The sequence below is a fragment of the Myripristis murdjan genome, chromosome 8, assembly GCF_902150065.1.
Source record: "Myripristis murdjan chromosome 8, fMyrMur1.1, whole genome shotgun sequence".
Lineage (NCBI taxonomy): Eukaryota > Metazoa > Chordata > Actinopteri > Holocentriformes > Holocentridae > Myripristis > Myripristis murdjan.
Genome location: NC_043987.1, coordinates 33,825,079 through 33,837,995, shown reverse-complemented (window position 1 = coordinate 33,837,995; position 12,917 = coordinate 33,825,079). Strand labels below are relative to the sequence as shown.

Sequence of the window (12,917 nt, the reverse complement as noted above, 5' to 3'; positions counted from 1 at the left end):
CCAAAAAAAAGAAAATATTTCTTCATGTAACATAATTTTTAATACATAATCATAATAATTCTAAATATAGTTTCTGGATGTTTTGCCTATTTTTTTTAATATGTATATAATTATATAATACTTCTCTCTCCTCTTACGAAATTTTCACATATTCACATATATTTCATATGTGAAATACATCTTTTCACGTGAAAATTTACATTTCACATGTGAATGTACCTTTTTCACAAGTGACCTGCAATATTCACATGTGATCTTGAACTTTTCACATGTGATCGGCTTCTGGACTGGAATTAGCACATGTGAACAAAACATGAAAATCCCATGTGGAAATAAAGCACATGTGTTTTTCACTTTGTTTTTTCACATGTGAAATCATTCAGTCACATGTGGTTGTAGATCACGTGTTCAGGAATTACATGTGGTTTATTTCACATGTGATTTTTTCATCAGGCCCTCTCAGGTTTGAAGGGTAAAATGTGGGGAAATTATCATGAACGGGTCAAAAATTGAAAAACAGTGTAATGGCCCTTTAAGAGGGGCTCACAGTCCACTGTTTCTAACTCTGATCTATTTTTTCTATTGTATTGTATTTGTATTGTATTTTCTATTGTATTGTATTCTGGGTACACACACACACACCAAAGCGGAGGGCGGACAGACTTACTGCTCGTCTCCCGCCTTCTTGATCCACTCGACGTCACAGTGCTCGCAGGGCGGGGCCAGCTCCTGTGATTGACAGGTGACACACAGACACAAACCGTCTCTCGGGCTGCAGCCCATCACAATGTCAGCGGAGTCAAGGTGGGCGAGGCGGGCGTACCTGCGTCTGGGCTTCCTGAAGCTGGGCGACCTCCTGCTGCAGCCTCTGAAACTCCGCCCTCAGCTCCTTCTCGCGCTGACACGCCCCCTCCACCTGGTGCCGCGCCCCCTCAAGCTCCGCCTCCAGCCGCTGCAGCTTCAGGTCAGACAGGGCGTCCAGACTGCGGGAGCTCTGCAGCGTGGGGCCGCGGCCCTCTGACACACACGCACACACACACACACGCACGCACGCACACACACACACACACACACACACACACACACACACAGCAACACTTTAATCAGTGATTTTTTCCTGCTTCTATTTTCTAGTGCAGCATTTTCCAAAGTTAGCTCTGTACCTATATCACCAAAATAACAAGAAGCAGGAGGCGTTTCTACGATGACAAAGTTTAAAAAAAAAAAAAAAACTAAAAAAATTAAAGTTATAATTTTATGAGAAAAAAAAAACTTGGATACTCTCTGAGATTAAAGTGGTGAATTTATGAGAAAAAAAAAACTCAGAAATTGTTGAGAAAAAAAAATCTGAGATTATAAAGTCACATTATAAAGTTGCGAGAAAAAACTCAAAACGTCTTTAAGATTAAAGTCATAAATGTTTGAGAAAAAACGTACAAATTTATGAGAAAAAACACTGAGAATATATAGTCAAGAATTTGTGAGAAAAAACAACTGGTAAAATAGGTTTTTAGTTAGTATTAATTTTTTAGTTAGGTGATATATATTTATAATCTCAGAATTTTCACATTTTTTTTCACAAATATTTGTCAGTTTTTTCTCTGGAATTCAACACTTTAATTTAAGAGACGATTCAAGTTTTTTCTTGTAAATTTTGAATTTTTAATATTACCCTAGTATTACCTTTTTTCCTCCCTACAGTGGCCGTAACACGCCGTCATGTCTTTTAACTAAATGCATGTGATTTATTTATTTAGTTATTTTTTGTAACTGATGTTCACAGGGAATATTAAAATATACAAATATTTAATTTGTACAAAGACATTAAACAATCAAATCTTTGTAATCGTAATTGCGCTGTCCTGTTTTCCCTGTTATGTGGCACCATCTTATTCCTGTCGGAGGGCATTTTGATGTTTTTTTATTGTTAAGTTTATTAACATTTTTATTAATAACTGATATATTAATAACTCTTAAATAGTAATAATTAATACATATTAGTCAGTATTAATTTTTAATACTGACTAATACTGAACCCAAAATAACATTTTGGGTTCAATTTATTTTGCTAAATTTTGTTTGGTGTATTTTTTATTATATTTATGAGGTAGAGTCCTGCACACATCCACCCACCCACCCACACACACACACCCACACACACACACACCTCTCGGGACGTCCAGGCTCGTGTGCAGCTGAGCGTCTTTGCTGCGTAGCTGAGCGCTGAGTTTCTGCAGAGACGCTTCTCTCTGTCGGAGAGCCGACTCCAGACTGCGGATCCGCTCCACGTGCTGCTCTGCCAGAGTGGTCTGACACACACACACACACACACACACACACACACACACACACACACACACACACAAACAGATGTACCACCAAACATCACGGTGCAAAAAATTACAAGAAAAACACTGATGTTAATGTTTGCATGAGTGCACTTGTGTGTGTGTGTGTGTGTGTGTGTGTGTGTGTGTGTGTGTGTGTGTGTGTGTGCCTCACCATCTTGTCAAGGTCTCTCTGCACATTGCTTTTCTCCAGGTGAATCTTCTCATACGCCTGGATGACGTCCTCCAACCTCTCCTCCCTCTCCTTACTCTTCTGGAGCTGAGAGAGAGAGAGAGAGGGAGAGAGAGAGAGAGAGACAGACAGACAGACAGACAGAGAGAGAGAGGGAGAGAGAGGGAGAGAGAGAGAGAGAGAGGGTACAGCTCTGTACAGCTTTCTGTTGTTGATTTGCTTTCTGAGTTCTGAGCTCTGAGATCAGTGAGTTCAGGTGTTTGATTCCGTCCCGTCCCCACAGGTGTGTAACCTCCAGCAGCAGCCATGCAGTCTGCCTGATGTTATACAAGCATATGGTTTTGTCACAGTGTAAAGAGAATGGATCTTAACACGATGTTAATCAGTTTTCTGTCTTTCTGCTTGTGGCTCCTCACAGTTTGTTCTGTCTGCACTGTCCATTAGCATTCTGCTGTTGTTGTTCTTTTGGTTATATAATGCAAATACTGTGGAATATTTAATCACTATTTGGTGTAGGCCCTTTGTTTATTGTTCTGGTTCGATGTTAAGAGACAGGAGGAAGCATCCAGAAATTTTTTGTTAAGCTTTTGATGAGAAACAGGGGTGGGATTAAATAAGTTTTCTTCTTTCCACTCCTTTTCGAGCGCTGACGATTTAAGCTGAATATTGAACCTGCACGTCACCTACTGCAGTATGTTCCAATTGTTTTGTTGTATGCAGGTCTTTGTGTTGTACAGGATGCTTTGCTGCTCGGAAAAAAGGAAGCCACCGCTGCAACAAGTCAGCTGCTCACGTTTCTTCCCTCCTAGATATTCCACCATCAGCTGGAAGTGGGATTATTGCAAAGTGGAAGCCTTTAGGAACCACAGCGACTCGGCCACCAGGGGGCGGCACCACGTAAAGTTACAGAGCCCCGACCTCAACCCCATCCAACACCTTTGGGATCAACTAGAACGCAGACTGGGAGCCGGGCCCTCTGGTCCAACATCAGAGTCTGAGCTCACAAAGGCTCAAAACTCCCATAGACACTCCAACATCTGGCACAAACTCCCACAGACACTCCAACATCTGGCAGAAACTCCCACAGACACTCCAACATCTGGCACAAACTCCCACAGACACTCCAACATCTGGCACAAACTCCCACAGACACTCCAACATCTGGCACAAACTCCCATAGACACTCCAACATCTGGCACAAACTCCCACAGACACTCCAACATCTGGCAGAAACTCCCACAGACACTCCAACATCTGGCACAAACTCCCACAGACACTCCAACATCTGGCACAAACTCCCACAGACACTCCAACATCTGACACAAACTCCCACAGACACTCCAACATCTGGCAGAAACTCCCACAGACACACTCCAACATCTGGCAGAAACTCCCACAGACACTCCAACATCTGGCAGAAACTCCCACAGACACACTCCAACATCTGGCACAAACTCCCACAGACACACTCCAACATCTGGCAGAAAGCCTCCCACAGACACTCCAACATCTGGCAGAAACTCCCACAGACACACTCCAACATCTGGCAGAAACTCCCACACACACTCCAACATCTGGCACAAACTCCCACAGACACACTCCAACATCTGGCAGAAACTCCCACAGACACACTCCAACATCTGGCAGAAACTCCCACACACACTCCAACATCTGGCACAAACTCCCACAGACACTCCAACATCTGGCACAAACTCCCACAGACACTCCAACAACTCCCACAGACACTCCAACATCTGGCACAAACTCCCACAGACACTCCAACATCTGGCACAAGCTCCCACAGACACACTCCAACATCTGCCAGAAACTCCCACAGACACACTCCAACATCTGGCAGAAAGCCTCCCACAGACACTCCAACATCTGGCAGAAACTCCCACAGACACACTCCAACATCTGGCAGAAACTCCCACAGACACTCCAACATCTGGCACAAACTCCCACAGACACACTCCAACATCTGGCAGAAACTCCCACAGACACTCCAAATCTGGCACAAACTCCCACAGACACACTCCAACATCTGGCACAAACTCCCACAGACACACTCCAACATCTGGCACAAACTCCCACAGACACACTCCAACATCTGGCAGAAACTCCCACAGACACTCCAACATCTGGCACAAACTCCCACAGACACACTCCAACATCTGGCACAAACTCCCACACACACTCCAACATCTGGCACAAACTCCCACACACACTCCAACATCTGGCACAAACTCCCACAGACACTCCAACATCTGGCAGAAACTCCCACAGACACTCCAACATCTGACACAAACTCCCACAGACACTCCAACATCTGGCACAAACTCCCACACACACACTCCAACATCTGGCACAAACTCCCACAGACACACTCCAACATCTGGCAGAAACTCCCACAGACACACTCCAACATCTGGCACAAACTCCCACACACACACTCCAACATCTGGCACAAACTCCCACAGACACACTCCAACATCTGGCACAAACTCCCACAGACACTCCAACATCTGGCAGAAACTCCCACAGACACACTCCAACATCTGGCAGAAACTCCAACAGACACTCCAACATCTGGCAGAAACTCCCACACACACACTCAAACATCTGGCACAAACTCCCACAGACACTCCAACATCTGGCACAAACTCCCACAGACACTCCAACATCTGGCAGAAGAAGCTCCTGCAGGTGGACCAGGACTTTGGTACATGTAGTGAATACAAATAAAGCTTGTTGTTGTTGTTGTTGTTGTTATTAGTATTACTATTATTATTATCATTATTATTACTATTATTATTATTATTCTAGCAGCATGTTTATCAGCACTCTTACTACGACTGCTCTCCTGCTGACAGTGTTAGCAGCAGCTCAGATACCTCCTGAGTCAGAGAGTTGATCCTCTGCTGCAGGTTGGTGGTTTCTGATTGGATGGCGCTCGTATCCTTGACGACGGGCTCACAGGAACAGCACAGCGTCCTCTCCTCCCCGAATTCACTGATCATCGGAAACTGGGGGAGAGAGGAGACGAGAATAAATAAATAAATAAATAAAATACATGTATATACAAATGTCTCAGTCTATTCTATTCTACTCTGTTCTGTTGTGTTGGGTTCTATTCTGTGTGTTTCTACCTTGACCTCATAGTGCTTCAGCTTCCTCTTGATGCTGCTGTTCTCTCGCTCCAGGCTGGCCAGCCGGGTCTTGATGTCGTGATAGGCGGCCGCCAGAGCCAATCCCGACGCAGGATACATGTCGTGCGGCAGCCGACTGGCCGACCAGCTGATCCCGGCCACGCCCACGTCGTCCCTCAGTCCCTCCCCTCCTCCCAGCAGCCCCAGCTCGCCTCCGCCAAATAAATCCATCATCAGTTAGCTGGAGAGAGAGAGAGAGAGAGAGAGAGAGAGAGAGAGAGAGAGAGAGAGAGAGAGAGAGAATATGTGCATCACTGCTCTGCTGTGCAGGAAGAAAAGAGCAAAGAAAAGGCAAAAGAAGAACAAACTACGACGGCGTATTTGGGCCTTTGTTGGGAAAAAAAAAAATACGGAGCCGGGGGAGGGAGGACGGGAATATTCTGAGGAAAGAAACTCACAATTTCCGAGATTAAGTTTGTAAATGTGTGAGAGAAAACTTGGAAAATCCCCTGGACAATCCCACAGCAGAAGAAAAGAAGACATTTCTCTGAGTTTTTTTCTCACAAGTTTTATAATGATTTTCTAATCTCAGAATTTTCAAGTTTTTTCTATTAAATTTACAACTTTAATCTCAGACAGTATTCTAGTTTTTCCCTTGTAAATTTATGACTTCAATCTTGGAAGTTCTGCGTTTTTTTTTTTGTTTGTTTGTTTGTTTGTTTGTTTGTCTTGTTTTGTTTTGTTTTGTTTTGTCAGAATATAGTTAAGATAATTTAGGATTTAGAATTTAGGATCATTTTTAATGTAATTCTTTTTATGCTCCCAGAGGCTTTCAGGTTCTTCATCTGCGAGCTTCATCTCTGCAGCAAACACAACGACTAATGCCAGATTTATTAGTTTTGTAATTTTAATTAGTTTTTATTTTAATTCTTTTTTTTTGGTATTCTTGTTTTCAGTTCAGTTTAGTCTCAGTTTAGTTTCCACAACAGGTTTGCTCATCTTAAATTCAGTTTTTATCATTTAAAAATGTTTAGTTTTCATTAGTTTCAATATTAGTCTTATTTATTTATTTATTTATTTATTTATTTATTTAATTATTATTCTAATATGGCTGGTGTTTGTCAGAATTGGCAGCTCAATACAAACACAACACTTTGTGAAGGCAGTCGACTCCCAGCCATGTACTTTAGTTCGTTTCGTAAGAACACAACATCGTTTCCATTAGTTTTCATTTTTTTCTAAAGTCTAATTTTTATTTTTATGTCAGTTAAACTAAAATGTTTTTTTTTTTTTTTTTTTTTTTTTTTTACAGCTAGTTTTAGTTCGCAACAATAATCTTGCTCATGCCACGTTCACCTCATACGGGAGGGAAGCTGGAGGTGGGAAAGATTCCCATCAATACGACTCGCAAACTTTCACATCAGTTGGAGAAAATAAATGACAATTCTTCAAGTCAATATAAAAATCCATGCAAATAAAGGAGGCATAAAATATGGATTTATTTATGTCAACGTTCATCATGTTCGACTTCGAGTGTATCAGAGCTTTCAAAGAAACAGGACGTTCCCAGCTGGAATTATGAGCTGGAAGATGGTAGTTATTTATTTATTTATTTATTTATTTATTGTAAATAAAAAAAGACATGAATGTGGCATAAATGCAGCCGCAAATAAATAAATAAATAAATAAATTAAATTAAAAAGCACGATGATAACTGAGCGCAGCGGCTCCAGACAGACAGACCGACAGACAGACAGACAGACAGCAGGCCACTTTGCACTGTCCACCCCAGACAGCAGGGGGCGCTAATGACACCAAACCTGCCAACAACACGTCCTGGCACAGGTGGCAGTTGTCTGAGTGTGTGTGTGTGTGTGTGTGTGTGTGTGTGTGGGCAGACAGGAACATACTGAGCCGCCAGCCAAAGGTTTGGTGTTTTCCATCTGCTGCCGTAAAGCACTTCTTCTCCCCTGCAGCTTGTTGGCGGTTGCCATGGTTACAGTGATACCAGTCGACCCCCCCCTCCACACCCCCCAACACACACACACACACACACTCGTCCAGATACAGGGGGCCTCCTGGGGGCTCTTCAGTCGGACTCTGTGGTTTTCTAAACCCACGTGTAGCGTCTGTAAGGCGTAATGAACAACAAGGCAGCCCTGACCCTTCATCCTGCTCATTACAGCCGCAGACCAAACCCTGAACCCACAGGCAAACACCTCGCACATTCTCTGAGATTAAAGCGGCGAATTTATGAGGAAAAAAACTCACAAATTTATGAGAAAAAATGTGAAAACTCTGAGGTTATTAAGTAACAAATCTATGGGAAAAAAACTCAGAAATTCCGAGATTAAGGCGGTAAATTTAGGAGAAAAAAATTTTAAATCCGACTTTGCAAACTAGCCTGGCATCCCTTGTTACCATGGAAACGACGTGGACAGACCACGTGTCAGCGAGACGTCTGACAAATATAAATATGATTTATGTTGATTCAGTTTAACGAACTGAACTGTTTTCTATGTGAATAGAATAGAACAGAATGATAAAGCACTCTTGTGTGTGTGTGTGTGTGTGTGTGTGTGTGTGTGTGTGTGTGGAGCCTAAAGACAGCTGCAGCAGCAGAGAGAAAGTAAGGTCAAACCATTCCTCTGCAGATCACTCCCACACACACAGCCCACACACACACTCACACACACACATACACACACTCACACACACACAGACACATGCACACACTCACACACACTCAAACACACACACACTCAGCCCACATACTCTATCTATCTATCTATCTAGCCGTCTGTCTATCTGCATCTCTCAACTTTCAATTCAATTCTGTCGGCTTTGTAAGCACACACACACACACACACACACACACACACACACACACACACACACACGCAGGCAGCCCAGGGCAGGCCAGAGCAGGCCCATATGTCTCTGTCACATGGCTGTTTCATTTATTAATGGACTAACGGGCCCCGTTACCCACAACCCCCTGCAGCCAGGCACCAACCCCGGCAGACGGCCTCACCGCGGCGGCAACAGGACGGCGGCCATGTTGGCTCCACACCAACAGCAGTGACAGCCACTCAGCGGTCCCACTGCGAAGTTAATCACCTTTGATTTTGAGAAGACAGATTTCACAGAAAAAAAAAAAAAAACGTCAAAATTTAAAATTAATACACAGAAAAATATAGAAACTGAATCTAAAGACACAAAGACAGAAAGTGAACATATGATGACTCACACTGAAGCCTCTAGAAGGGCTGAAGTGTGGGAGTGATGTCGGTGCGGGAGACTTCACCGCCTTAAGCTGAGGGCCCTGCTGGCCTGGTGGTGGCGCTGCGTCGGCCAATCAGAGCGCAGATCGGGCCGCGTGTCGTTGTCCGAACCCGACGCGAGACGCGAGCGCAGTACCCGAGCCCGACGTGACCCAAACATCCAAACCCGACCCGAGCGAGAAATGATACTCGTCTAGGCCACATTTACCTTTGTGTTGCCTTCAGTGTCGTCACGTAAACTCCAGCACTGCACAGGGAGTTGCCCAGAACAGACAGCAGGTCCATCGTTTTTTATTTTTTAACAGTAGAATTTCACTAAAACATCGCCGACGTGACTGAACCTGAACATCACTTTTCATATTTTCAGGTCGGGTATCCAATAAGGTTTATATTCAAAATATCAAAATTCACAAATCCCCCAGGTTTCCTCCAAAACAGGCAGCAGAGAGACCGAGACGCTGCAGACGAGCTGGACGTTAAACCTGTTGAGTTTTGACCAGCCGAGGGTTTTCAAAGCGCGGTCCGAGGTCCCGCAGGGCTCCTGGCTGGGCTCCCTGGACGTCCTCAGCAAAGTGAGGAAAAGGTCATTTTACCTTTAATTCAATTCTCCAGAAATTATTACAGCACAAAAAAAAAAAGACTAAGCAATTATTTAACATGATGTTTTAATCTCAACATCTTTAACTTTTTTAAATATACTTTGTCAATTTGTAGTTATTTTTTCTAATTTTCTATACATTTTCTATGCTGTTTTTTATTTTTATTTTTTTTAATTTATGTTCCAGTTATTTCATTTTATTTTATCTTAATTTATTTTATTTTATTTTGCCTGGTTGATTGCCTCATTTCCCATGTTTTTAAAAGAAATAAAGTAGATTTGCTAAGGTTTCAAAGGGATTAATAATTCATGACAAATCAAAATATATCCAATATCCGATATGAATCCGCCTCTTTAAAACAGAGAACTCTCAGCTCTGCCAAATACATCTGGGAATATGTTTTATTTAGCATTTACGATAATCCGCTGCCTCGTTTTCACACCGTAATGCTGCGTTCACTTGAACTCGGACATTCTCTGTCTTTTAAAATGGAGACCTGCGACGACTTGGCGTTCACTTTGTCGTTTCAGGATGAATATACAACAATATGCAGGAGAGAAAGAAACTGTGGATTTTGCTCCAGACGGAAAACCAAAGGAAAAGAGCGTCCATTTTTCCTGAGCTGACACCGTGAACGCCACGTTGATGAAATTTCATGGATCAATCAGCAGCCGATCAATCAACAACTGTCGGGATAAAAACGTGCAAAAATCCCTCGGCAGCGATTACACACCGAAAAACTCCCCGACCTTCATCTCTGCTCAGTTTCCTGAGAGGGAAAAGGCTGCAGATTTGTCTGACGTGAACATTTCTCAAGCTCGCAGCGTTTAATCATGGAGACGGTTATAATTCCCACAGAACCTGAACGCAGCTCCTGCAGCCTCGGACCTGAGGAGAGCGCTCACGCCGCTTCCTTCATTTTCCGGTGGCAGTTTGTCTCGTTAGAGCTCGTTAACCTGCAGTTTTTCCACACACACACACACACACACACACACACACACAGGTTTCACAGCATTACACACCTACGGCGAGGAGGTCAAAGGTCACAGAGGAGCGAGACAGGAACATATTCGTCGGCTTCGTGGGGCGAATTAAACGGCGAAATGAAAAACGAATCGAGCAAAATTTGTCTGATAAAGAAAGAAACGAAGCACTTCAGACATCAGGAGAGAGAGAAAGAAAGAAAGAAAGAAAGAAAGAAAGAATGAAAGAAAGAAAGAAAGAAAAAAGACAGAAAGAAAGATGTTCAATCTAAATTAAAGCGAGGCGAGGATGAAGAGCAGAGAGAGAGAGAGAGAGAGAGAGAGAGAGAGAGAGAGTCCTTGAGGACATGGCACCATATCTGTGAGCACAAGCTGAAGGCTAATACAGTGGGGGAGGGGGAGCACACACACACACACACACACACACATGCACACACACTCGCTTACACAATGAGCGGTCAGCTTTATTGCAGGGAGAGGGAGAACAGGAGCGAGTGAGAATAAGAAGACATGAACGTGGATGAGTGAGGAGGAGGAGGAAGAAGAAGAAGAAGAAGAAGAAGAAGAAGAAGAAGAGGAGGGGTGAAGGAAGAGAGCGAGGGGAGGAAGAGGGTGAGGGAGGTAACGAGGACACAGAGAGAGAGAGAGAGAGAGAGAGAGTGTTTACTGTCCCGCTGCGCTGTGGTCATGTGACCCGTCATGTGACGTTCTGGACATGTGAGCGTCACGTGACGAGGGACGCGTGTGTTCTGCACATGTGACCGCCGAAGCCCCTCAAGGCCAACCCCCCCCACCCCCGACATCAAGGAAAATTAAAGGGATTAAAGGGACATTCCCCCCTAAAACTGGACTCTGGGCTGAACATCGTCTTTCCAGAGCCGCCGTCCGACAGCCACACGGCGAGAAAGGCACCGCGGACGAGGACAGGGGGGAGCAAAACATCTGTCCACAGAGCGGGACTCAAACCTTTCCAATCAACGCAAACAAACAAACAAAAAGCAGGAAAAAAAAATGTCCATCAGTGTGAACCACCCTCTGTTTCTGCTTCTTCCTCGTCCATTTTCCTCTTTCTGGGTTTGTTTGGTCTCGTCTTCCCGCTCAGAGCGAACAAACGTCCTCGCTCCACGACCAGCGGCAGCAGATTTATTAACTGAGATCTTTGTTTCGAACATAAACAGCAGTAAATCAAACAAAAACAAAATAATAATAATAATCAGTACTAAATAAAGGTAAATAAGAAAACAGGTCCATGAGACAAAAGGTCCATAAATAAAGTGAAATAAAGAAAAATAAAATAAGATGCATCTATCATCATTAACGTGCTCAAAAAGGAGCAGGAAGACATAAAAATGTATTAAATCACACACACAGCTACTGAAGTGCGACACAAACAGCACACGTTAGCTACCGTATGAATCTAAAGCCACCTCTTGCATAATTTATTGCATGACTTGGTGCAAATATTTCCCGCCCCGTGGCAGGTACACCTCCAAAATGAACTCGCCAAGGGAATATTTTAGGTGCATTTGGCGAGTGGCGACCGCTGGTTTACAGCCCTGGTCTTTAGTATCATAGAATCGCACTGCAGACGTTCTTCCCGAGGATTAATTGAAGCAAAGAACAGCAAGAATAACAACAACAACAACAACAACAACAACAACAACAACAACAACAGATAAAAAAGTGCAAAGAAAAGACAAGTGCCAACAATCACTTTGTGCCATCCAGAGCGACAACAGCAACAGGAACCAAAGAGTTTTTCAGCCCTTTGGTCCGGCACCTTGGCACAACATGTCCTCTGCCGGGAGGGAAGCAGCGTGAACTCTCTGAGAAGCTCAAACTAAAAAACTAAAAAACTAAAACTAAACAAAGCGGGTGGCTCTGACTGGCGAGTGCAGCTCAGGCTTTCTTCGAGGTCCTGATGCTGTAAAGGTCTTTCAGGCGGTTCAGGCTCAGCCCTGCCACTTCAGTCAGACCTTCAGTCGATTTATGTTTTTAATGCTGACTGAAGACAGAGTGGTCCTGTTTTAGGCCAGGTGCCGGATGATCAGAGGATCCAAACGAGAGCCAGGAGGAAAATCCGCACATTGAATTGGAGCTCCAAATAAAATGTATTGACTGAAAAGACGACGTTTCGACCAAACGCTTTTCTTCAGGCAACCACAGAGGAGTGACATGGCAAATGGCAGGTGTGTATGTAGGCTGAGAGCCTGGTGACATCACAATTCTGGCATCTGTCAATCAAGCCAGCAGGCTTCAAGTGAGCCATATACGGGCATATATTCCTACAAGACAATGCAATACAATGTACACAATAAATACAAAAAATACAAAAAATACAATGTGAACGATGTGCAGATTATTCTAGGGAACCATACAAAG

The 12,917-nt window shown here is 43.7% G+C and overlaps 1 protein-coding gene across 1 annotated transcript in view; it reads right to left on the bottom strand.

Annotated features, from left to right (window-relative positions):
* LOC115363507 (TANK-binding kinase 1-binding protein 1-like) overlaps positions 1 to 12,917 on the bottom strand; it is a 29,601-nt gene that overhangs the window by 6,961 nt on the left and 9,723 nt on the right. The window contains exons 2-7 of the mRNA XM_030057765.1: positions 5,670 to 5,910; positions 5,415 to 5,546; positions 2,503 to 2,607; positions 2,168 to 2,309; positions 824 to 1,017; positions 668 to 729 (exon numbers count right to left, since the gene is read on the bottom strand). Coding sequence (XP_029913625.1) covers positions 668 to 729; positions 824 to 1,017; positions 2,168 to 2,309; positions 2,503 to 2,607; positions 5,415 to 5,546; positions 5,670 to 5,903 — 869 coding nt within the window. The 5' untranslated portion in view covers positions 5,904 to 5,910. The remainder of the gene's footprint in view (positions 1 to 667; positions 730 to 823; positions 1,018 to 2,167; positions 2,310 to 2,502; positions 2,608 to 5,414; positions 5,547 to 5,669; positions 5,911 to 12,917) is intronic.